We start from the raw sequence: 26875 nt of genomic DNA, 5'->3' as shown, positions 1-26875 counted from the left end.
GGGCAGAGAGAGAGGGAGACACAGAATCCGAAACAGGCTCCAGGCTCCGAGCTGTCAGCACAGAGCCCGACGCGGGGCTCGAACTCACGGACCGCGAGATCGTGACCTGGCTGAAGTCGGCCGCTTAACCGACTGCGCCACCCAGGCGCCCCAACAGATATTATTTCTAATGTCTCTCATTCCAAAAAGTTCAGAGTAGACAGTCCAGGAAGAAGTAGTTTTAAGGATTCTTCCAAAGCCTGTTGGCTATAACCTCACAGGTAAAAAATGGCTTCTGCGGCCCCAACCACCACGTTCGTGCTCAAGGTAAGGAGAAGGGGAAAGAGCCAGCCCCCCAAAGGTGTATCGCATTCTTCAAAAAAGCAAGTTTCCCTGGCGTCCCTGCATGCCACCCTGGCCACGCAGACATCAACTGCGCCTCCTTGGCCAGAACTGCCCCGTGGACGCCTACACTAAAAGGATGCTGGACCCGCAGGTGTTTGGTGGTGAGCCGGGTTGGAGCAAGGCTGAGTTTCCTGAAGCAGCACCCTAGTCTCCAGGGACCAGCTTCCTGGGTTTCAGGAGACCACTGTGGTGGCAGCTGGCAGGGAGGAAAAGGTATTCTAGAGTCCGGCCAGTAGCCACGCCGCTGCTCAAGAGTCCTTGCCCGGTTGCATCGACGGCTTCCGAGTCCTCACCGCTATCCGAGTGGCCGGCTCCCTCAACCACCACCTTTTTAAGTAGGTTTTGGGTTTCCGCTTCTTGCAACGGGGCCCTAACGGACACACGAGTCTGCTGTCCTGCCACAGGTGGGGACACGGGGAGCCGGGGATGCGGGGAGCCAGCTCCGTGGGGCCGCAGCCCGTGCCCAGGCCTGTCAAGATGACCCATGGGAGCCCACTCCCCTCGGCTACCCCACCTTCCACAAGAACTCCTTACCTCTGCAGCCCAGCTTTAATCACCAACATCCAAATCTAAACATCCGTGTGGTGTTGTTTTTGTCCCATGAACAAATGATACTTCGTGGACATCCTTCAGTTTGGGGATTCTCTATTTTTGTCTCTGTTATGAAATGACTTCAGGACTAGTACTCTGAGGCATAGCTACAACACAGGGTATTCCGCCCCTGTAATTTATACGGAGTTTCGGAAGTTCTGTCTCTACAAAACACAACTTACGAGGACTTCACGGATTTCTCCTTCTGCAGAGTTAGAAGAGAGATTACAGGGAAAGACAGACGCCTAACGATTCTCCGCTGCAAGAGTGGGTTGACTCCGACCAGGACACAAGGCCTAACCTGAACTCAGCGCCCCCAGAGCATGAGCTCCCAGAGGTACGGGAGTCTGTGTTTACCACTGTGCTTAGCACCTTCAGCAGGGGCAGGCACGTTGCGGGGTCGATAAGCGCTGAGTTACTGAGTGTGCGCTGACAGCCCGGAACGCACTCCCCATCCTGCCTCCAGCACCAACACCAGAGCAAAGTCACCAGAAATGCCGCCCTCGTTCACGTAGGTCTCCATGCTGCCCTGCCTCCCCTTACCTGGTGGACGTGCTTTGCTCTGGACGAGATGATCCGACCGTAAAGAAAGCAAAGGCCGTGGCCGAGCCCAGGACCCACAGGGGCCCCCGCATCCGCTGCTTCCCAGAGTCCGTCTCTGACCTCAGCAAACAGAGCCCTGAACCCCATTATGAAGACTTGCCTAGGACTGCTTTCCCCCACCCCCACCCCCAAAGGGAGGCATATCAAGGCCTGGATTACCCAGGCAATTTTCCAGACTGCCAGCTCGAAATGGCACTTAAGTAGCACTAACATGTGATGAGATGGGCAAAATTATAACATTTAAGCAAGTAGATAGGAAGACATATTCTGGAAGCCAGCGGAGGAACGTGTGTGCCCCAGCCCGCGTGTGCGCGATGAGCGGGAGGGCAAGGCTGCTAAGGAACATGCTTAAGGAATAATAGATATTCTCTGAATAACTGCATTAGTCGCCAGTTTAACACACAAGCATTGATTATCTCGCATCGTATCTGAAAGTCAAGAATCCGAGAGCAGCTTGACCGGCTGGTTCTGGTCCAGAGTGTCACGAGGTTCCCAACAAGGCATCACCCAGCACCGCTGCCTCGGGAGGCTTTGGTGGATCCACACTCCAGGGCAGCGCAGGAAGTCCCGCCCTCCAGAAGAACCCAAGAAGTTGTGGACATTTTAGAAGTGCCTTCTAAGGAAGGTAGATCTGGTTAGCGACGGGAGCAGGTGGTGGGGGGGGCGGGTGGTCTCCTAAATTTAGCGTGAAATTTTAGGCCAGGGGTGAAATGCTCAGAGGACTAAAAAATTCCCCCCCATCCCTCCCCAAAAGTGCCTCAATTTTCCTCCACACAAACGAGTGAGGACTCCATGAAGAATGCTCCCTAGCTTGTGAAAGAAAGCACTCAAAGATTAGAAGAGAAGGCGATCACACAACTCAACCCCCTCTGGTGGTCCTTTCTCGCATTAGGGGAGAAAAAAATTATTTTTTTTTTTCTGAAGGTCAGAGTCCACAAAACAAAACAGAAGGTTGATCATAGCATGACAGAACAACTCTCCTGTCCAAAACATTGCCACCACATCCGAGACCCAGCATCACCCTGGCTTGCGAGTAAGAAAACCCCAAGACACGCCTCAGTTCAGGAAGGAGTTTCTAGAGAAATCCAAAGACAACGCGGGTGAAAACAAGGACATTAGAGGAGACACACAGCTACAGCTACCAGGAAACACAGCCTAACTTCAGCCCGATAAATGTATCTGAAACCTCACACTGAATATACTTCGGTTCCTATTACCTAATACATTATGTCCAGCTTACAAGAAGAAAAAAAAAACAAAGCGTGATAAAAGAGGAAATAAGTCTGAAGAGACAACATAGGCCTCAGAACCACAAGGATATGGCAGAGATTTTGATATATTCTCAGACTGGGAATCTAACTGATAAGGGGCGCCTGGGTGGCTCAGTCAGTAAAGTGTCTGACTTCGGCTCAGGTCACGATCTCGTGGTTTGTGAGTTCGAGCCCCGCGTCGGGCTCTGTGCTGATGGCTCAGAGCCTGGAGCCTGCTTGTGATTCTGTGTCTCCTCCTCTCTCTGCCCCTCCCCTGCTCATGCTCTGTCTCTGTCTCAAAAGTAAATAAAATAAAATACAATAAAGAAGAAGAAGAAGAGGGGCACCTGGGTGGCTCAGTCAGCTGAGCGCCCGACTTCAGCTCAGGTCATGATCTCACGGTTCGTGGGTTCAAGCCCCGCGTCAGGCTCTGTGCTGACACCTAGGCGCCTGGAGCCTGCTTCGGATTCTGTGTCTCCCTCTCTCTCTGCCCCTCCCCTGCTCATCAATAATAAATAAATGTTTTTAAAAAACTGCTTTAAATAACTGATTAATATGATATCAGTACAAATGACAAAGTGGAAAACATGCAAGAATAGATCGGTAACAGAAGCTGAGAGGTGGAAATAAAAAAAACCAAAGGGAAATGTTAGAGATGAGAAGCATTTTCACAGAAATGAAGAATGCCTTTGGCAAACTCCTCAGTAGACCGAACATGGTCAAGGAAAGAATCAACCAGCTTGAAGAGGCATCACAGAAACTTCCAAAAATGAAATCCAAAAAAATACATAAACTAAGTAAAAGAGAACATCCGAGTACTGCGGGACAATCACAAAGGGTATAATACATATAAGGGGGGGACCAGAAGGAGACAAGTAAAAGGAGAAATATTCGAATAATCACAGAGTTTTCCAAAACTTAGGCACAAAACCACAGATCTGGGAGATGCAGAGAACACACACACAAAAAAATAATACCAAAAAAACTACATCCAGTCAGGGGTGACTGGATGGCTCAATCGGTTGAGTGTCTGACTTCGGCTCAGGTCATGATCTCACAGCTTATAGGTTCAAGCCCCGCGTCAGACTCTGTGCTCACAGCTCGGAGCCTGGAGCTTGCTTTGGGTTCTGTGTCTCCCTCTCTCTGCCCCTAACCCACTCACATTCTGTCTCTGTCTCTCTCAAAAATAAATAAACATTAAAAAAAAATCTACACCCAGGCATATTATATTAAAACTGCAGAATATCAGAGGCAAAGAGGAAAATCTTCAAAGAAGCCAAAGGGAAGAAAAATTCCTTTCTTAGAAACAAGGAGAAGACTCACATTGGACTTGACTTCAGAAGCCATGCAAGAAACTAGTCATATAGTATTGGGGGAAAAAAACACCACCAACCTAGAATTCTGCAACCAGTGAAATTATCCTACAAAAGCGAAGGAGAAATACTTTCTTAGACAAATAAAAACTGAATTTGTCATCAGACCTATCTTCCAAGATTATGCTAACTTTCTTCAAAAAGGAAAATGATAGAGGTCAGAAACCCCCATCTACATAAATAAAGGAGAAGGAATAAATGAAGGTTGAATAAAATATTTTTCTTATTCTTTATTGACTTAACAGATAACTTCCGGGGTGCCTGAGTGGCTCTCGGTTAAGCGTCTGACTTGATTTTGGCCCTGGTGATGATCTTGTGGTCATGAGATAGAGCCCGGCATGGGGCTCTGTGTTGACAATGTGGAGCCTGCTTGGGACTTTTTCTCTCCCTCTTTCTCTGCCCCTCCCCCACTTGCACTGTCTTTGTCTCTCTCAAAATAAATAACTTAATTTTTTTTTAAATAGATAACTTTCTTCAATATAATGGTAACACACATTACGTGACCAGAGCTTATGGATGGGTGAAGTGAACAGCAGCAATGTGACAAGGGACTTGAGAAAATGGAAACATGGCTATAAAGTACCTTCACTGCTCATGAAGTCGTACAGCATTATTTGAAAGTGGACCTAAGTTATTTGTAAATAGATACCGCACACTGTTCGATAACCACTAACAAAAGCTTTTTATAAGTACAATTGAGGGGCGTCTGGGTGGCTCAGTCGGCTAGGTGTCTGACTTCAGCTCAGGTCAAGATCCCACAGTTTGTGGGGTCGAGCCCCACATCGGGCTCTGTGCTGACAGCTCGGAGTCTGGAGCCTGCTTTGGATTGTGTGTGTCTCTCTCTGCCCCTACCTGCTCGCTCGCTCTCAAAAATAAAATTAAAAAATAATTTTTAAAAAAAGAAGTACAACCGACAGGCTGATGGAACAGAAATGTCGTCATATAAAACGCTCAGTTAAAACCAATGAAGGATGGTTAGCAGAGGGGAGGTGGGGAGGTGGATGGGTGTAATGCGTGATAAGGATGAAGGGGTGCGTGTGCTTTGACGAGCACCGAGCATTGTACAGAAATGTCGCATCACTGAACTGTCCACCTGAAACTAGCATTACACTGTACGTTAACTGGAATTTACATCTAAACTTAAAAAACAAAACCAATGGAGAACAAAAAGAGGAAAATGTTAAAAGAATTAATGCAATGGATAAAAAACGCTTACCAGTATGGCAGACAGTAATCCGACTATACCAATAATCATTTCAAATGTGAATGGTCTAAATATACCAACTAAAGAAACAGTTGATCAAAAAACAAACAAACAAACAAACAAACAAGAGATCAACGGTAAGTTGTCTACCAGAAACCAACTATAAATAGATTAAAAGGAAAGGGATGTAGAAAAATATGCCAGGCTGACAATAATCCAAAGAAGGCTGGAGTCGCTTGATTAACTGGATACATGTAGACCTTCAAAGCAAAGAAAATTAACTAGGATGAGGAAGAGCATTACGTGATGATAAAAGGGCTGATTCTCCAAGAAGATACAACAACCATTAATGTGTATATGCCTAACGACAGAGCATCAAACTAAAGGAGGCCAAATCCGTTAGAACTAAAAGGATAAAGAGACAAATCCAGGATTAACCCCCCCTCCATCAGTAAATCCATAGATCCAGCAGGCAGAAAATCAGTCAGGACATAGTTGAACTGACCAGCACCATCAATCAACTGGAAGTAACTGGCATTTATAGCCTGGTTCATCCAAGAGCAGAATATACAGCCTTTTCACACTCAACGGAATGAATACACTTTGGGCCATAAAAAACACATGTAAAATAATAAAAGTCATACAAAGCACGCTCTCAGACCACAACAGAATTAAACTAGAAGTAAGATAGCTGGAAAGATATACACTATACACTTCTAAAAAAACAAAACAAAACTGAGTCAAACAATGTTCAAGGGGAATTTTTTTTTAATAAAAACTCAAGTTATCAAATTTGGTAAGATAAGGTAAAAGCTATACTTCGGGGGAAATTTGTAGCATTCGATGCATGTATTAAAAAAGATGATCCAGAATCCGTAAACCAAGCTTCCACGTCAGGAAACGAGTAAGGATACCAATAATAACCTACAGCAGATACAATAAAAGTTAGAGAAGAAATCAATAAAACTGAAAACAGTGAAACAGAGAAAGCCCATAAAACCCAAAAGCTAGTTCTTTGATCAATAAAAGTGATAAATCTCTATCCAAGCTAACCACAAAAAAAAAAAAAAAGTCAAAAATTACCAATACAGTGAAACCTTGGATTGCAAGTAACTTGTTCTGCGAGTGTTCCACAAGACGAGCAAATTTCTAATGTCTATACATTTTCAGTTGATAAATGAGCAATGTCTTGCAATGTAAGTAGTATGTGACACCGAATGTCATGTGATCCCAACTGAGCCAGTGGTTCTTCTCTCTCTCTCTCTCTCTCTCTCTCTCTCTCTCTGCAGGATTGTGAGTGATTGTCTCCCATGCTCAGATGCTGGGTCTCAGGCCACAGTGTTTGGTAGGAATCAGTGAATTTCCAGAATTTTGGAAAGAGCCCCCTAACTGGCACTCATGTATTCTTTGTCATTTCAAAGTACCTATGGACAGTGCTTTCCTTTTCTATATAACAGTAAATCTAGGAATGCTTTGCTTCATTCTAGGTCATTGGATAGGTTCCTTGTTGAAGTTGCATGAAAAGAAATAGTTTCAAACACAGAGAGAGCAAGAGTTTCAAGTGATGATTGTAGGGCCGCCTGGGTGGTTCAATCAGCTGAGCATCTGACCCGATTTTGGCTCAGGTCGTGATCTCAGGGTAGTGGGATTGAGCTCTGTGTCTGGCTCGAGCTTGGCATGGAGCCTGCTTAAGCTTCTCTCTCTCCCTCTCCTTCTGCCCTTTCCCAACTTGCATGGCTGCTCTCAAAACAAAGGAAGAAAAAAAATAAGCCTAAACCTTTTAAATTAAACAACAGCCTCCCAGAAAAGAAATCAGGAGGCCTAGAAGGTTTCACTGGTGAATTATACAAAAAGTTTAAGGAAGAAATGATACCAATTATCTACAAGGTCGTCCAGAGAATAGAAAAAGAAATACTCCCTAAGTCGTTCTTTGGGAATGGCATTAAACTAATACCAAAATTATATAAAAATGTTACAAAAAAGGCAAGCATCAGAACAGTAGCTCTCATACACAGATTCAAAAATCCTCAAAACCTTAGCAAAATCAACAATGCGTTAAAAGAATTTAACACCGGGGCACCTGGGTGGCTCAGTCGGTTAAGCCTCTGACTTTGGCTCAGGTCATGACCTCACAGTTTGTGGGTTCGAGCCCCGCGCCGGGCTCTGTGCTAACAGCTCGGGGCCTGGAGCCTGCTTCAGATTCTGTGTCTCCCTCTCTCTCTGCCTGTCCCCTGCTCACACTCTGTCTCTCTCGGTCTCTCAAAAATAAATAAACGTTAAAAAAAAAAAAAAAACACTTTTTTTTAAAAAGAATTTAATACCATGAAACTAGACAAGCTAAGTTTATTTCATATGCTGGAAGATATGTTTAATGAAACTTACCTAAACACCAATTCTGATAAGTTCTTAGATCTAAGTGCAGGAAACTCAGTATTGCTCTAAAGACAGTAGGACCCCACGGCACAAACCGCCACCTAGCTGTCCACCAAGGATCAGTGTCCCCTTCCCAGAGAGTGGCGTGGTGGCTGGAAAGCAGTTGCCCAGCTCACAACTACATTTCCCCGGCCTCCTCGCTTCTAAGCGTGGCCACGAGAATGACTCACGCCAACGGAAAGTGCGTAGAAATGACAGGTACCGCTTTCCAAGCAGAGTTAAGAAGCAGGGGGAGATTTTGTTTCGTTGCCTCGTCTTCACCTTCACCCGGAGGCAGAAAACGGGGCACGGGACGGAGACACCCTGTGGATGGCAGACTCGTACCAGGCGGGGCCCTCAAACCGGGAGCTGGAGGAGAGCCTCTTGTGCCAATCAAGAACGCGCACTTCTGATTCTGCATGCGCCCAAAACTAATTGCCACAATAGTATGCCCCGGGGTTTTGTCGCAAGTCTGTTCCAGCACAGGGCGGTCCTTTACTAGGGCCGGTGCTTTCTAATCTTCAAGCGTTTAGGTCTCTTCTGCTTCTTGGAAAGCAAAACTCAAAGATGACTAGAAGAGAGTGTTCCCACAAGACAGGTGTTTAGTAAGTGCTACACAAATGTCAAGTTCAGAAACCTATTTCTTCTTTAGCAACTTTTTTTTTTATGCTTATTTTTGAGAAAGAGAGAGACACAGAGTGCCAGCGGGGGAGAGGCAGAGAGAGACAGACAGACAGACTCCGAAGCAGGCTCCAGGCTCCGAGCTGTCAGCACAGAGCCCGAAGCAGGACTCGAACCCACGAACCGTGAGATCATGACTGGAGCCAAAGTTGGACCCTCAACCAACTCAGCCACCCAGATGCCCCTTTGGCAACTTTTTAAATGGAAAGATACATTCGGCTGGCACATACAGAACTTTCTGGAAAACCTATGAGAACTGCTCGCACAAAAAAAATGGTATGAACTCTGAAAAACACTGCTCTTTTTCCTCCCTTTCTTTCCCCACGCTGCCAGATCTCCTGCTGCAGCTATGCTGCCATGAGACACTGTCTTCGGGAAAGTCATGGCGGTAAGATCCCAAGGAAACTTCTGCTTCTAAAATTGCCTGAAATCTCTAGCTTGCTTCCGTGAGTAAAGATCTCCATTTAGATGCCACTTCTCGGAGAGACGGGTTTTTTACCGCCCACTGGCTACTTGGTTGCCCAAAACATTAACCTGAGATCACCTTCTCTGTCTCTCACCCAGATTTTTACAGAGAAAATGGAATATTAAAAGCTAAAAGGTGAGAGGAGTCGTGGCATGTACTAGCAGAGAATGTAGGAGAGACTTTGTTGAGGAATGAAGCCTTGTACATTGACACAGCCTCCTAAGTGAGTGTCCTTGATTGGTCTCACGCCTGACAGCTATTTGATGTGAACCTCTCATCTCCCTCCTCTAAAACCCTTCACAAATATTCCTACACCAACAAGGATAAAATCCAAAGTGCGGGGAGAGGCAGGCATAAGATTGATGGTGTTTAAGGGTACGGACTTGTCATGAGTAGTAAACAAACCACAAAGATCAAATGCACAGCATACTGAATACAGACAATACAGTACTGTAATTACCTAGCGTAATATTGCTACCTTAGCAGTCACATTACAGTATCTAAATGTATCAAAATAATACACTGTACACCTTAAATCTATTACAATGGCCTATGGCAAATGTTTTCAATGAAATATTTTTTTAAATCCAAAGTGCTTCCCATGGCTTAAAATATTCTATAATTTCTATATCATCTGCATGGTCCTGAACCCAGCAACTGACTTTCTGTACCCTCCAACTGTCTATAAAACCTTCTTTTTCCTGTCAAAAAGCAGACTTTCATTCATCTTTCCAGACCCAATTCAAATGCTGCCTCTTTGTACAAAGCTCACCTCCGGGGAGAATCCAGGCCCTTCGTCCACTGTGTTTGCAGTACTCTGTGATGCACCCTTTCCTGCCCCTATGGTACCCTCATGTAAGGGAGAGTGATTCGATTGTTACCTTTCCAAGGACCGGTGCTGGGGACTCATCTCTGCCTCCCTAGTGCCACACCCAGTGTCTGACACTTAAATACGTGTTAATTGATATCGTTATGGTAAAAAAAAAAAAAAAAAAAAAAAAAAAAAAAAAAAAAAGCAAAAAGCAAAACGTAAGCATCAAGACTCAGGGAATAGAAACATGAGCAGCTCAACAAAACCACTCACTTGCAGACATACCTATTCAACTGGTCAAAATCACCAAAGAATCATTTTTAAGTCTCCGGCTTACAACACACTGAAGCATTCAGTGGGCACCGTCTACGGAAACTTGACAAGAATGGACTTGGTACAAACAGGGGGAGACTGGCAGGTGGTTGTGCCTATACCATCACTCCCCCACTCGCCTCCCCGCCCCCCAACCCACCCTGCCAGCAGTGCTGTGGAGGAGCTACTGCAGGTGAATTGGGCAGCTGGGGAACACGAGCAGAGTCCATCTCCTCCAGCTCACTGCCGCAGAGGATCTGCGCTGCCCAGCAGCCGCTGCGCCATCTCCGAGTCCCCAGCTACTTCCTGGGAAGTTCTGGGTGGGTCAGCCAGAAAGCAGCAAACCACGCCCACCCCCTCCCCATTGGGTCCACCAAGGATGAGCTGGCCACGCCCGCCCCCGCCCCATTGGATCAGCCAGGGACAAGCTGGCCACGCCCACCCCCCATCGGGTCCGCCAAAGACTAGCTGGCCACGCCCAGCCCCGCCCCATTGGGTCAGCCAGGGACAAGCTGGCCACGCCCACCCCCGCCCCATCGGGTCAGCCAAGGACAAGCTAGCCAGGCCCACTCCCCCCCAGCCCCATCCCATCCCACCCCACAGAGCTTCAATTCTGACCGATCGGTGGCTCAGCACTGAACCGTACAGATCAAAAGGTAACCAGCCTTAAATAAATGGAAAAAATCTGAGCAGAGAATCTGGAGGCTTCATACTGGGTAGGGGTGGGGTGGATGTCACAGTATTAGTCCAGCCAAGTCACCAAACAAATAAGCAACCCGGTGAGAGCAACAAGTTCTGAAAGGAGGGATCAGCAGCCAGGGTTGCTACAATATGTTTTCCAAAATATTTCAACACAGGCAGCACCCGGGTGGCTCAGTCGGTTGAGCATCCAACTCAGGATTTCTGCTCAGTTCATGATCTCACGGTTTGCGAGTTCGGGCGCTGCATGGGGCTCTGCGCTGACAGTGTGGAGCCTTCTTAGGATTCTGTCTCTCTGCCCCTCTCCATGTCACTCTCTCTCTCTCTCTCTCTTTTAAAGTAAATAAATAAACACTTAAAAAAGAATTTCTAAAATATTTCAACACAGAATTGTGACACCTAAAGAAATAAGTGTGACACAAACAGGAAAAAAAGATGCAGAGACACTGTTAAGAGTCCCGTGGGTTGGACTTAAAGACTTCAAAGCAGCTGTTATTAACATGCTAAAAGAACCAAAGAAACCATGTTTAAAGAATTACAAGGTGTAATGGCTCAACAAATTAAAAATGGCAACAAACTTAGAAATGCTAAAAAGCAGCTGAGGTTTCTAGAGTTGAGCACCTCTATTACCGAATCCCAAACTTACCGCGGGGGCTCAGTCACAGCTCTGAGCTTGTACAACAAGTTACAAACCTTGGGACAGATCAACACACATCATTCAATCTGAACAATAAAATAAATAAAACATAAAAATGAAGAGCGCCTCTGTGAAATGTAGCACGCCAGTATGCGTGATGGTATGATCAGAGGAGTGGAAAAAATCGTAAAGGCACACGAATATTCCCCGAATTTGAGGAAAACCATTCATCTGCAGTCAAGAGGCTCAACAAACTCCAAGGCAAAGACAAGGATATTCATGCTTAGATTCATCGCTGCCTAGAGGTCGAAAGCCAGAGATGGCAAATAAAGTCTTGAAAGCAGCAGGAGAAAAACGGTGCGCTTACATCCAAGAGAATCCCAAGGAGATTGACTACTGACTTCTCGTGCGAAATAACAGAGGCCAGAGGCAGCGGGGGCAGCATATCCAAAGTCCCGAAGGGGCAAATGTCACCCCGGATTCCTACTTGCATCAAGACTACCTTTCAAGCTCAATGCAAAATGAACACACACCTGGGTAAGCGGACACAGAACGTGTTGCTGGAAGACCTGCCATAGAACAAATAGAAAAGGAAGTTACTCAGGCTGAAAGGCAGTACCACCACATAGAATTTATGTACATAAGGTCAAAAATAGCTCCATAAAGGTAATTAGATGGGGACCTATTAAAGGACAGCATAATTACATGGTACTTCTCCTTCTCCGTATTTAGTAAAGGAGAAGTTGCACAGAATGCCCAAGATTTCCGCCTCCAGGAAGATGAAGTACCTTTTCCTATTTTCGAGGTGCAGTGAAAAACCCTGGATGCTGTATATGAAATGCAAACAGACTGATGTTTCATATACATGAACACCAGGGGGAGAGGAGGAGAGAGACCAGACAGAGGCCACAGGACCTGAAGAACAGCACGGCAGGGAGTCCATTCGGCTCTCTTTTGGCTCCTAGGTCCCCAACCAGAAGCTGGAAAAGTCCCTGGGTACAGACAAGAAGTCCCCGTGAAAAGTTTGTTACCTCTAGACAAGAGACCAGGAGAGGGTATCCTAACAGGACAGAAAACTTTGCAATAACGACGACCCTGTTCCAACAAAATACCACAGAAAAAAACCGCCTCCCCAAATGCGTTCCTGCCAAAGGCCACGCGGAGAGCCTGCGTTTCACCCTTGCCAGTAATGAGACGCCCAACCCCCCACCCGGATGGTGTCAAAGAAGACCGAATGCATGAGCGGGAGCTTCCTCTCTGCCAGGCAGTGAGTGACAGACAGGAGCCTGCTAGTGGCCTCGGGGGACCAGGTGGGGAGCTTGTGCTTCTGCCTCATGCAGTGCTGGTAAGGTGCCTGCACCCCTCCCTGCAGGGCTGGGATCCAAGGAGCCCTAACAGAAGGTCCCCAGTCGCACCACATTCTGCAGGAACAAGGCCACGTGCTACCATGTCAGTGGAAGCCCCTGGAAGGCAGCGGAGACGTGCCCCCTCTCTCTCCCCACAAGGTGATAACAGCTCAGGTCTAGCGCGGAGCCTGAGCTCTCACCGCCACCCCACCCTCCAGCAGTGACAATGACCCATCACTGCTTTGTCAACAGAGGCTGCACAGAGGACCTGGGCTCCTACCTCCACCCAGCAGTGAAGAGGTGGGGCCTCCTTTCCTTCAGAGGAGCCTCACAGGAGACCCACGGAAACAGGTTTTAAATCAGATCCAGAGTCTTACAATGTAATACTCAAAATACCTAAGTTCCAATGCAAAATTCATCATATAAAGACACAGGAAGACTTCCAGCTGAATGAAAAAAAAAAAAAAAAGAAAGAAAAAGAGTGAGAGAGAGTGCGCAGAGAGAATCAACAGATGCTAACCCAACACGACACGGGTTAGAATTATCAGACACAAATTTTTTTTTAATATATGAAATTTATTGTCAAATTGGTTTCCATACAACACCCAGTGCTCATCCCAAAAGGTGCCCTCCTCAATACCCATCACCCACCCTCCCCGCCCTCCCACCCCCCATCAACCCTCAGTTTGTTCTCAGTTTTTAAGAGTCTCTTACGCTTTGGCTCTCTCCCACTCTAACCTCTTTTTTTTTTTTTCCTTCCCCTCCCCCATGGGTTTCTGTTAAGTTTCTCAGGATCCACATAAGAGTGAAACCATATGGTACCTGTCTTTCTCTGTATGGCTTATTTCACTTAGCATCACACTCTCCAGTTCCAACCACGTTGCTACAAAAGGCCGTATTTCATTCTTTCTCAATGCCACGTAGTATTCCATTGTGTATATAAACCACAATTTCTTTATCCATTCATCAGTTGATGGACCTTTAGGCTCTTTCCATAATTTGGCTATTGTTCAGAGCAGACACAAATTTTTTAAAGGAGCTACCATAAAAATGTTTCCACGGGCAATTATGAACATGCTCAAAACACGTGAACAAGTCTCAGCAGCAAAGTACTAGGGAAAGAAAAAAAGCAACCACTGCCAAACAAATTTAGAATTAAATAACCAAAATACACGCAAAGGATATGCTCAACAGAAGAATGGAAAGAACAGAGAAGAACTGGTGAACTGGAAAAACAGAGAGAAGGTCTCCGATCTGAACCAAGAGAACATCAACCGAAGACAGAGTCTGAGGAACAAGATTGTAATAAAAGATCTATGGCTCACGTCAGAGTGCTGGGGAAGGAGGAGAAAGGGCAGGACTAAAAATGCCTGCAAAACCCAGGACTGAAAATTTCCCAGGTTTGTCAAAAGACCTAACCGTGCAGACTCAATCTGGGGGGAACCCCAAACAGAATAAAGCAAAAAATATCCACCCTGAGACCCGGCAAGGACTTTTGAAAACAAAAGGGAAAGGAACATATTTGGAAGAAGCCAGAGAGAACGTTTCTCCACACACACTGTGGAGGACAAGGAGGAAGGGGTGCGAGGTGTTTCTAGAGCTGAAAGAAACCAGCGGCCAAGCCAGACTTCTGTATCGGGGAAAATAGTTCTTCAGGAATGAGACAGGCATCGAGACATATTCCGAGAAGGGAAAGCTACGAACTGTCACCAGCAGATCTACCCTAAACGATTGGCTTAAAGAAGTCCTCTAAATTGAAAGGAAATAAGAATTGGAACATTAGGAAGGAAGGACGACCACAGTAGGCAAAAATACAGATGAGTGTAATTCACTCCCCTTCTCCTCTGGAGTTTTCCAAATTACGTTTGATCATTGAAGCAAAAATTATAATCCTGTCTAATAGGATTCTTTGTGTAGGCAGATGTTTAAGGCCTATATTATGAATGGAAGGGTAGAGGGCTCTCCAGCACTGTGGCATACTAGGAGTCTGGAGTTCTCTCTTGTCCGGCAAGAGAGCGGATGTTGAATTGAATACAAGAGAGGCTAATGCCCAGGAGGAGACAAGAGCCCCAAACAGAGGTTTCATCTCCGTACTTATTGAGCTCACAAGATATTATCCCCGTGGTGAACGTGAAGAAAACAAGATCTTACCCACGTGAACGTGGAGAAAACAATCAGACAAGAATCATTAACTCGTGTGCCTAAGAAGTAAAGGGTCTGGGGGGCAAGTGGAGTCTGTGATCAAAGTACATTAGTAGATCAGCGTCAGATATAAAGTAATTTCCTGCAGGTGATACAACAATTTACCAGTGATCCCATTACAATATCTCACTAGCTAACCTCGGGCGCTTTCGCCCCACGGTGGCGGCTTTCTGCCCTAAGCTTTTTTCTAGCCCATTTATGTAAGTAGAACCTATTTCTTTCCCCACACAGCACGGGTCCATGAATCCGTGTGGGCGATAAAATGACAGAATCGTGCACGCGCGCACACACACAGTACCTACACATCAAGTCCCTGATTCTGATACTGCACGATAATCACGTAAGATGTAAACACTGGGGGAAACTGGGTGAAAGGCACACAGGATTTCTTGCACCATCTACAACATGCACCCATCTTTACCAGCTCAGACCCGTATCCTATGAACAGAGGTGCAAACATCCACCAAATACCAGCACACGGATTCCAGCGCAATATGAAAAAGGATTATACGCTACGGCAGCCAAGTGGGAATTATCCCACGAATGTAAGGTCGACTTAATCAAAAATCAATTATTGCGGTGTATTCACACAACAGAGTATTCCGTAGCCATCAACAGGAATGGAATCCTGACACCAGCCGCAGCCCTGGGTGAGCTTTGAAAATGTTGAATGAGAGAGGCCACACAGAAGACCACCCATTGGACGATTCCGCTTACGTGAAATGTCAAGAAAGGGCAAATCTAGCAAGACGAATCCACGGAAGAGTGGTTGCCCAGGGCTGCGAGGAATGAGAGCTAGTATGTACAGGCTTCTTTTTCAGGGTGAGGATGAGGCCACAAGATTAGATTATGGTGATGGAAGTACAACCCCACAAGTAAACTAAAGAGTTACGTACCCAAACGGTAAATTTTACCGATAAGTTAGATCTCAAAGTTCTTTTTCCAAAAAAAAAAAAATCACAAAAATGCCCTGCAATCTGATGATAATTTAACACAGAGGCAACACCTCCCATGCATCTCAAATTCCTGAGCTCAAGACATAGTAAACATTTGAGGAAGCTGGTAAGTGTGCATCCTTTGTTTACAAAGACAAAGAGAAGACCTTCGAGAAATCTCTAAGCAGTGCTTGAATGGAGATAGGTTTGGGCCCAAAAGGATGTGCCCAGTTAACTGAAGCCGCTCATCCTGTCCTTACCCTGTGAGGACGGATAGATGAGGGGTGGTGATAAGTCTGTATTTGGAACTCAGAGTCCGTCCTACGGTCCAAGACCCCATCGTGTCACATATTATGAGCTGTGGGGACCCTCTCCATCTGTGGTCAGGCATGTGGGCCATGTGGTCAGAGAGCCTGAGTTCCGGTCCCCAGACTCCCTCCCCCCACTGTGGGATCTAGGGCAAGTCACAGAGAACCTGAAATGCAAAGTATACAACCACCTCGTGTTTGCCTTGAGGGCTAGAAGAATGGAGCCTGGCAATCAATCAGCCTAGGACAGTGTGGCTCATAAATTAGTCCTACCACCAGTGACAACAGACGTGGAGCGGCACTGGTGGTGAAGTGGGAAAAACCGTGCCTGCAGAAGTGTTACAAATCTCAAATGAGAAAAAACGAAGTGTTCTTTGTAAATTGCTGTGTAATCTTGGGGAATTAAGTGATGTGATTTCCTGCTATAGAGCTGGTCACATCCTCGACCTTCAAATATCGGTTCCCTTCCCCCAACGCAACGCAACACACACACACACACACACACACACACACACACACACAGAGGCAGTGGCAAACTGGGTGGGTGTCTGGCACTTTCTGGATCTGGTTTTCTAAGAATCTGGCCTGTGTGCCAGGCTCATCCTCTGGTCCTTTGCGGAGACTCCTCTCTCCCGCCACCTTCTTTTCTTCTGAAGGCTCAGTGCCCTTCACCAAGACTCGACTTGTCACCGGACTTACTGTGCTATGATCTCCTCCAGCCAGTTTCTAACAGGCTGAGAAAAGGGAAGGTGGGGAAGAGAGGGGAGGACCCGGCCGAAGACACAGAAGGATCGGATGGAAGGAAAAGCCCTCATGGACGTCTACTTTCCTAGCAGGTGACTTCCTTCCTCCTCACCCCAGGAGAAAGGGAGACGATTCGGCGCCAAGGGTAATGTCGCCAGATGCTTCTATCAGCTATACAATGCCAGAAAGCGCATCACAGGCCTCAGTCTTTGTAAGCGCTCGCCGTCTCATCCGTGCCAAGTCGTAAGAAGTGCCTGCAACGTGTTGGGCACCGGCAACACAGACAGGTTTACGTTCCCACAGCCAGGCCTCTCCACAGCTGGCCACACCTTCCCTCCCTGCCCAAATTCACCCCATCAGACACCCTGATCTTCCACTCCGGCTTCATCCTCGTTCTGGAACACCCCAAGGAGAACGCAGTGCCCGTTCCTCTGTGACCAAAAGGCCCGAAGGCCCCTCCCACCGCCCCGCTCAGGGTGTGCACGTATCCAGCTCCTAGCTCAAGATCCTGAGCTCCTTAAGGCTACAGGCTCCACCCGGCTTAGGACAGGAACGGTACGTTATATTCAGAACACGTACTCTGAACGCGTGACGGTTTTCTATTAGAAGATGCACCTCTTTTGGAAAAGGAAATACACCGTGATACAGGTGTAATGTGATGGGGTTGCTCCATGATAACTAATGTTACCTGGGTGAAGGAGGAGGCAGGAGGAGCTGTTGGGGAGGAGGCCCAAGAGGAGGGAGGAGGCCCCTACAACAGACCTTCTCTCACTCCATGCCTGCCACTCCTGTCTGCCACACAGGACTTGTCATTTCTCAAACATTCTGCGATTTTTCTGACTTAAGCCTTCGTAGTGAGGGTAATTTTGATATATATATAAACGCTGCATATGCGTGCGTACAGCATTGCAGGAGAAAATGTATTTCTCACTGTGGGTTTCAGTTGAAACAGTCTTACAAAATCCTAGTTTACATGAATAGCTTTTTATCTTTGGCAGATCAGACGTCTTTGAAGATCTGATTTAAAAATGCACATGTGCCCACACTCACACAACTCTGCGCACAATTTCAGACAGTTCACAAATCTGCTGAAACCCCATCAAGACCCACAGACCTCGCCTTCAGAACTGCCCGACCGCCCGTCAGGTGCTGAGCCTCACAAGGACGCTGGCATCACCTGTGGACTCACCCAGTCTCCCATGGGAGACAAGAGATTCCAGGAGAAGGCACCCGACAGGCTCGGGCCCCTTGACCTTCGGTGATCTGTCGAAGGGAGAGGCGATCGCAGGTGACCAATACTAATTTTATGGTTAAAAACGTGACAAAAAGAAGGTGGAACATGGAAAGACTGACCTTGGCGCTGAGACAGTAATGAGTCACTTGTTTCCAAACCGTAGGAGCATATCAGGTAGGTGTTATTCTACTGAGGCTCTTCCAATGTATTTGCAACCTCGAACGGGAGATACGAGAGAATTCCTTCATTAAACACGTAACTGTCCAACCAAGGAAAAAGGGGGAGATGTGAGCAGAGAAGAGCTGGTCACAAGAACTCTGATAGGAAAAGACATGGGAGAAAACTAACCCCTCAGCACCCACCCCCCACCCGGGAAAGCGGGCACTGTGGGCCTTGCTGTATGGAAATCTACAGCTTGCCCTCAGAGAGCAAGCAAAGCCGCTTGCCCAGACTTAGCCGCCACTACGGAATTAATTCTCAAAGGCTTTCGAGAAACAAGATACATTTTTCAGAAGAAGAGTCCTCCAAGGAAGGCACCGTTCCTACAGAAGAGACCCCTGTCTGTTCCCCCTCTGCTCCGTTTCCAGGCCTGCAACCAGAACATAGTTTTAAAAGACTTTGGTTTTGGGGGCGCCTGGGTGGGTCAGTCGGTTAAGCATCGGACTCTCGACTTCCGCTCAGACCATGATCTCATGGTTCATGAGTTCGAGCCCCGCATTGGGCTCTGCACTGAGGGCACGGAGCCTGCTTGGGATATTCTCTTTCTCTCTTTCTCTTTCTCTCTCTCTTTCTCTCTCTCTTTCTCTCTCTCTCTCTCTCTCTCTTTCTCTCTCTCTTTCTCTTTCTCTTTCTCTTTCTCTCTTTCTCTTTCTCTCTTTCTCTTTCTCTCTTTCTCTCTTTCTCTTTCTCTTTCTCTTTCTCTTTCTCTCTTTCTCTTTCTCTCTCTCTCTTCTCTTTCTCTCTTTCTCTTTCTCTCTTTCTCTTTCTCTCTTTCTCTTTCTCTCTTTCTCTTTCTCTCTTTCTCTTTCTCTCTTTCTCTTTCTCTCTTTCTCTCTTTCTCTTTCTCTTTCTCTTTCTCTTTCTCTTTCTCTTTCTCTTTCTCTCTTTCTCTTTCTCTTTCTCTTTCTCTTTCTCTCTCTCTCTCTCTCTCTCTCTCTCTCTCTCTCCCCCTTCCCCATATGCACTCACTCTCAAAATAAATATACTTAAAAAAAGATCTTGGTTTTCTCGTACAAAACTAAAGGCTACTCTGCTTGAATATGCACTATTTAAGTGGCCAGCGGGGATAAATTCATGCAAACAAGAGTCTCTCTTTGGGGCAACTATTTATTTTTCAACCAACAAATGGTAAGGAGTGTCTTTTTGAAGCACTTGTATTAAGGATCCTGTAACTAAATCACACAAGCGGAGAAGTCTCAGGTGGGCCCTGCGATTCTTCAACTGAAGTCATGCTGTCCTTGTCACTAGGGCTGATTCGCCCTCTGACCAAAGCCCAGCGCCAAATGGCCAAGGGAAGTGGGAGCCAGGATGTCACTGCAAACACTCGTGCATGAGAACAGGCCATCTATGTGTCCTGGGTGGGAGGGGTGGGGGGGGTGGGGGGGCTTCCCGTCCCTGGAGGAACATGCATCCTGAGCCGAAGTCCTAGCTTCTGCCTTCTTCCTAAGGCGTGAAAGCAGGATTCACGCCGAAAGTAGTTCGCGGCATAGTTTTTTATCTGGTCTGCTCGTGAGATGTAAAACGTTTGTAAGCAGGGAGGGAAAAAATGGCCAGGACTAAAGGTCTCCTGACAAAAGGAGTCCATCCGTAAAGAAATGCTTTTGTCCACAGCTCTCTACATGGTACCCTTGACCTCCAGGAACCTCTGACTGTAAACAGGGGCCAACAGGAGAGCGGTGTTGGTGTCGGTCTCTGGGAGATGGTGTATTTTCTATTGAATTCACCAGCCTGGGCTTGTGGTCGGCAAGAGACGCACCATCCTGGATGTGACCCCAGTGAGGTAACAGGCACAGGTGACCTACAGAGGTGGCAATCCTCAACATGGGGGAGGCCAGGAGCACACTGGTGCAGGAAACGTAAACCAAGCCCGAGCGTGCCTTAACACACGTGCGGGGAATAAAAAATCTTCGACTTCATGCCCAGCACTGTCTGTGCAGGAACATCGCGTGGCCGGAAGGAGATCACAGAAGAAATGGGCCACCACAGGGTCACCAAAGGACAAGTGGCACATGGATGCCATCTGGACACAAAGCTGTGACCGGGCCAATACAGAAGGCCTCACCAGCCAGCTGGGCACCCACCTTCCTGTTCATCAAGACTGTCCCCAGGTCCCACGCCAAGCCGAGGGAGCAGCCTAGACTCGAGAGAGACAGGCCCGGCCAGCTGGGCTGACTGGGGAGAAGTGTGGACCAGCCCCAGACCCCGAGGCATCTCGGGCTCAGACAGCTTCAGATTGGAGGCAGACAGGCCGCCCAGCCCCGGCCCCCATTCGGCATCAAGAGAACAAAGCAAATTGCCTTTTTGAGGTCGGGAGGTTGGGGGTAAAGACCGTACCTAGGGATTTTCAGATGAAAATGGGGGGTCAGGAAAACAAAGAACAAGACGACCGGCTGGTTCTAAGACACAAGACCAGAGGGCCCTGTGGAATGATGACCAGCATGTACAGTGGCTACACCGGCCAGCACGCTCTGGAAGCAGCCCGCGGCCAATGCAGGGGGAGCCGAAGTCAGCAGTGCCCGCCGGAGACAGATGGGCACTCGCCATGCTGGCGATGCCCCGCAGGACGAGCCGCCAACTTCCCTAAGGCCTCGCCCCTAGGTTCTGTGGTTTGAGGGATAGGAGTGAGATGGCTCGAGAGAGAAAATTCTTGCTCTGACCTGGATCTGGGTGGTGGGCAGAAACGGGGTCAGGGCAGACGAGAGGGCAAGAGCGAGACACGGCGGCCCCAGCCAAGGCCTCTTCCCACCGCCTGAGCGAGGAGCCTCCCGGGCTTCGTCCCCGCGAGCGCTCAGCCTCCGAAGACGGGGAACACATTCCGGCACAGAGAAGGAACCTCCTCTCAACGCTCAGCACCCTTACCCCGCGTCCCCACCGCCGTATTTGCTCTTCTGTTTCCATCTCCTCCCCCAGATGGCGCTTGAGTAAATCCAGTGACATCCTGGAGGAGGCGGCTTTCGGGTGCAACTCTGAATTCCAAGGTGAGATTTCACGGAGGTCGTGGGGTCCAGGTAGAGGACTGAACCTGAAAGGTGACACAGTTGTCAGGGATCGTCTTTTATAGACGAACCCGGAAACTGGGAACAGAGTGAGATCAAGGACAGACGCCGTGGTGCCCAGGCTCCTGGACAGAGGTGCACTTGGGACCCTGCCAGCGTGGGGAAGGGGACGAGGCGCCAGCCGGCAGCCTGCAGTGTGGCATTTAGAGTCTGAAATAGCTGCTGGGTAGAAAGGTCAGTCGTGATCTCAGGTGGACACTGATTTTTCTCTGTCGTTGGGGGAAAATGTTACAGGGTGGGAAGCAGAGAAACAAAGGCTTCTGTCAAGAAGAGAATCTAAAACCTGTAGAGAAAAACACGCTGGCTCCTGAGTCCCTACAGCAATCCTGCTTCTTTCCTTCCGTTACTTGCCAGAATGACGGACCCTCGGGAGGGACACCTCCTTCCTTCTTCTCCATCGTCCCCCGCGACTCAGTTTCTGCCACGCTCCCTTTAAGGAAACTGCTCTGCCAAAGGTCACCGAGGAAGGTTTTATTGCTAAATCCAGCATCCTTTCCACCCCGATCTCGCTGATGCTCTCCATGCCACAGGGCACCGCCTGCCGGTTCCTCCTGCAAACACGCTAACTTGGTTTCCATGACAGTATACACGCTACCCTTCTCTCTGCCAAGCACGGTCGCCTCCTTCCTCTTCCCCTGCCTCCAACCCCATGAATGCGAATGTTCCCTCGAGACGGGGCTGGGCTCCCCCCCCCTCCCCGACACATCATTTCCTCCCCACCGGAGGAGAGAATCCGTTTGTTTCCATGTATTAGAGGTCGACTCCTCTGAACCTTGCACGGTTTTTTTTTTTGTATTTTAATTTTTTTAATTCAAGTTAGCGAACCTACCATGTATTATCGGTGTCAGGAGTAGACCCCAGTGATTTGTCACCTACAGAGAACCCCCAGTGCTCATCCCCCCAAGCGCCCTCCTTAATGCCCATCACCCATCTAGCCCATGCCCCCACCCACCTCCCCTCCAGCAACCTTCAGTTTCTTCTCTGTACTTCTGGTTTGCCTCCCTGTTTTTATCTTTTTCCTTCCCTTCCCCTATGTTCATCTGCGAAGCTTGTATTTTTAATCCCAAGTGGCATACATATATCACAGATGCGCCGCTGGCCTTTCCTAGGTGTAAATCCTATTATCATCTCAAATTCAGCATCGGAGTGACCAGACTTCCCCCCACCTCCTCCGAAGAAGCTCCTTCCTTCCTCTCAACTCTGCAGCATAAGCACCCAGTTTCCCAAACCACACACAGTCGTTAACTTTGGAGAAAAATCTGATCCACGTTCTGAGTTTCTGTTAAAAAAAAAAAAAAAAAAAAAAAAAAAAAAAAACACCTCGTCTGTGCCTGGCTGGCACGGTCAGCAGAGTGTACGACTCTTGATCTCCTGGGTTGTGAGTTCGAACCCCACATCGGGTATAGAGATTCCTTAAAAAATTAAAATCTTTAAAAAAAAATCCTTGTCCTTCTCCTCTTACCATAAGACGCTGCCATCAGTCTAAGATTACGTGCCTTTGACTTCCACAACCGCCTATGAGATTAATGCTCCATCTTAATGTCTCCATAGTCTTTCCGTTGCTTACAAATGAATGCTTTCAGGTTTCCTCACAGCCAACAGAACACGTAGCAAATAATCCTTTATTAGCCCCAAAATGCTGGTCTAGCTCATGTTCTGCTTCAGTCTCTCCCTATCCAGTCTGTCCCAGTGGCTACCGTGACCTAAGGTCTTCCATTAACACCCAAAGCCTTGGAAAGGGTCTCAAGCATTCAGGCAATGTTCCATTCTCACACCTCTGCCTTTCTCCAGTTCTGAGTTCATGCCACACCCTTTCCTGGCACTGCCCTCTTCCCCCCATGCCCCCTTAGGCAAACTTTACTGCCTGCCAACTGATGTAACCAGAACAAGTCGACCTGAGGCACATTGGTGGCCCCACTCCTACTCAACATCCACATAGAGCCATCTTGCCTCCCCGACCCTCAACCCTTCCAGAGCCACCTAGACGGGAACCGCCACCTCGGCTCTGAACATCCACTGGCAGGGAGGCACCAGGAGCCTCTCGGCCACCACGGGGATGGTTCGCTTGGAGAACTCCACCCAGTTCTGAAGACCCAGGATTCGGTTTTCCTATATGCTGACATCAGAGCCTTCCTCTCTGCACCTGGAAGGATCCCACGTCCAACTTGAGGACTCCTAAAGCTCCGACTCTTCTCTGCCAAGGGCTAAGAAACATATTCCAGAGAAGGAAACTAAAAAAAGAGACTCGGCCTCCCCGCCCCCACCTTTTCCCATTTCCTGGGAGACCTCCTTTCCCAGCCGGGCCAGCCTGTGTCTGAACACGGTGTATGACCTCGGCACTCGGCCCTAACGGCAGTATAAACTCCATTACCTCTGACCTCCCCAGGACCACTCACCTCCCAGGCCAGCTCCACACCGTCATGCCCCAGAGAGAAGGTTCTCTCCCACATTGATCTCCAAGCCACTTGTGACGAATGGAATGATCGTTCATGACGGATGCCAGGAGAGGTCGGTGAGCCCTGTATTCTTCTCAACTTCTATGGGACTCGTGAGCATCGGGGAAGGGGAACCACACGGCACCGGGGTTCCTGGTAGAGGTTACTTCTGGCATCACCTGCTCCCACCACTCAACTGGATTCTCCTTTTTATTGCTGCGGTTTCACGTAAAGAGCCCTCACCCTGTTTGAATCCTTTGAAGCCACAAATATACACCAGGCTCTTTTCATGTGCAAGAGTAATTAAATCAAATGGGTCCCCTAAAAATGAGCAAGCCCTCGTGCTCGGCTTCAATGAGGAGAGGAGGACAGGTAAATACACTCTTTATCTGTAATAGGAGACAGATAACGGTAATGTCCATTAAAGGACTGGAAATAAGAGCCTCCAGACGCCGCTGTGCACTCTGTGCATATTATTTTATCTCATTTAGCCTCACAAAAACACGGAGGTGTTTTTCAGAAAAGGAAACCAAGGTTCACAGAGCCCTAGTGACTCCCAATAGTCAACCACTAGTAGATTCTATTCATGTCTTCGATCTCCACCTCCCGGGGAGTCAAAGGTGAAAATAACGCCTAATTGAGACATCAGGACAGCCTTTTGAGATTGTAAAGAATGTCAGAATCGTGTAAAACAGACGGATAAGGCAGAACGGAGGCAAGGACCAGGAAGAATGCAGTCAGGGGAGCCGAGCACAAGAAACAGCAAGGGGAGGAGGGGAGGAGGGGAGGAGGGGAGGATTTGACGGGGAGGTTGCAGCAGAACGTGGATGGCACTGGCTTCCGAGCTGAAGGACCTGTTAATTCAGAGCCCACAAGGTGGGGGCGCCTGGGTGTGGTTCAGTCGGTTAAGTGGCCGATGGCGGCTCAGCTCATGATCTCACAGTTCATGAGTTCGAGCCCCACATCAGGCTCTGTGCTGTCACCATGGAGCCCACTTCAGATCCTCTGTCCCCCACCTGTGCGCGTGCTCTCCCTCCCTCCCTCTCTCTCTGACATAAGCAAACATTAAAGAAAAAAGAAAGCAATAAGGTGTATAATCCCAACTCCATTAGGGGCCCTTACTATGCAACAAGCCAGGTAAGGCTTTACAACCTGGGATCTAGCCTAGGAAAAGTCAGAGAGTAGGAAATGCCGAGACTTAGATAACCTGAATGACGGTTAAGAGAATTCTTGGCATTTTTAGTAATAGCAGAGGGAAGGGAGACAGAGGTCCCACTGATGTTGTGCCACGGTAGGTCACCACTGAATCCCCAGCACCTAGTGTCGTGCGGGGGAATTAATGAATAAACGCAAGTAACTCACAAATCAGGCTATCACCAAAACTTAACGTAAATACACTCTCCATGCCAGGGACTCGAAGAAGAAAACAGAGGGCTGTGCAAACATCTCTGCACACAGTGGACAGATTGCCAGGAAAGTCAGTCCTAATGAGCAATGGGAAAATCCAGCAGAAGGAAACAACCACCACACTAAGAGGAAAGTAATAGTGAAAATGTCAGCTTCGGGGAGACAAAGTGCACCCTCCAGTTCTCTTGTCCCTGACCGAGGGCACGGACCATGTTGCTCAGTATTGAATTGATCAAAGGTGAAGGGACTCTTCTGGATCAGCAGAAAGTAGGATCCCAGGATATAAGGTAAACAGAAGTCCACTTTACAGGCATATGGAAAGAGGCCTCGCACGCAAAGCGGGGGAGGCCAGAGCTCAGGAGGTCTCAGCAGAGGCTCCTAAAGAGAACAGGGGTGAGTCCCCCACCTCCATGGGCTGACTGGGCCCCTCCTCCCGCCCCCGGCTCCACCTCCCGCCCCTCCCTGCCAGGAACCAGGTCACAGGGGGCGGGGCTCCCCGGCAGCCCCCGAACCTAATAAATAGCCCCAGTGATTTCCCAACCCTCCTTCTATCAGGGGCTCTGACTGTTGACCCTGGAGACAGGCTGGAAAATCCCCCAAGCCCCATCCTACGGCCGCATATAAACCAAGGGGAGCCTCAGGCCTAAGAGGTGAGCCTCAGAAGCTGGGGGGTGGGGTACAAGCACGGTGCCTTCTGTACCCTCAGCCCAGTCACTCTGCTGCTGGCACAGCCCCAGGCCGAGCCTGGACAAGCTGCTGCTTTGGGTCTCTGCCCTGGCCAGCCTCCTGGGAGTCTTTGCTCAGACAGGTACGGTGGTCAGGCGGGGAGGGGGGGGGGGGGGAGGGCCAGAGAGCACGAGATGAGACAGGGGGGTGGGTAGGTCATTTTCACCCTGCATGTGTGGTGAAGGTCATCTTGCTCTACCCCACGGACCTCAGTGGGAAGGTGTTTGTGTTCCCTCGAGAATCTTCTATTGCCTATGTGACCTTGACCCCAAAGCTGGAGGACCCTCTGAAGAACTCCACCTTGTGCTTCTGAGCCTACGGTGACCTGCTCCGTACCCACAGCCTCTCCTACAACGCCCCGGGCAAGGACAGTGGGCTCCTGGTCTTCAAGGACAAAGTTGGGAGTTACTCCCTGTACATCGGAAGTACCAAAGCCACCTTCAAAGTGACCGAGATGGCCCCCAGCCCCGTGCACATCTGTACCAGCTGGGAGTCCTCCACTGGCATCACCGAGTTTTGGGTCAATGGGAAGCCGCTGGTGAAAAAGGGTCTGAAGCAGGGTTACACGGTAGGAGGTCACCCCAAGATGGTCCTGGATGCCTACGGACGGGGGTTTCAGAAGGCCCAGTCCTTGGTGGGGGAGATCGGGGACTCGTACACGTGGGACTCTGTGCTGTCCCCAGAGCAGATCCTACTGGTGCAACAGGGCTCCCACCTGAATCCCAACGTCCTGGGCTGGTGTGTGCTGACCGATGAGCTGAAAGGGCACGTCGTCATCAAGCCCCTGGTGTGGAGCTGAGCCCGACTCAACAAGAGCACTCGAACGCGACCCAGGCGCGA

General features: G+C 48.5%; 1 protein-coding gene across 1 annotated transcript; it reads left to right on the top strand.

Annotated features, from left to right (window-relative positions):
• Positions 1–267: 267 nt before the first annotated feature.
• On the top strand, positions 268–26875 carry APCS (amyloid P component, serum). Its single transcript, XM_058700572.1, is given in 6 exon segments — positions 268–306; positions 431–485; positions 638–719; positions 21322–21389; positions 26016–26112; positions 26237–26875. Coding segments are annotated over 6 exon segments (939 nt in total). The 3' UTR covers positions 26835–26875.

The sequence above is a fragment of the Neofelis nebulosa genome, chromosome 15 (assembly GCF_028018385.1).
Source record: "Neofelis nebulosa isolate mNeoNeb1 chromosome 15, mNeoNeb1.pri, whole genome shotgun sequence".
In the NCBI taxonomy this organism is placed as follows: Eukaryota; Metazoa; Chordata; class Mammalia; order Carnivora; family Felidae; genus Neofelis; species Neofelis nebulosa.
The sequence above is the reverse complement of the archived record's forward strand: the minus strand, read 5'-3'. Positions and strand labels throughout refer to the sequence as shown.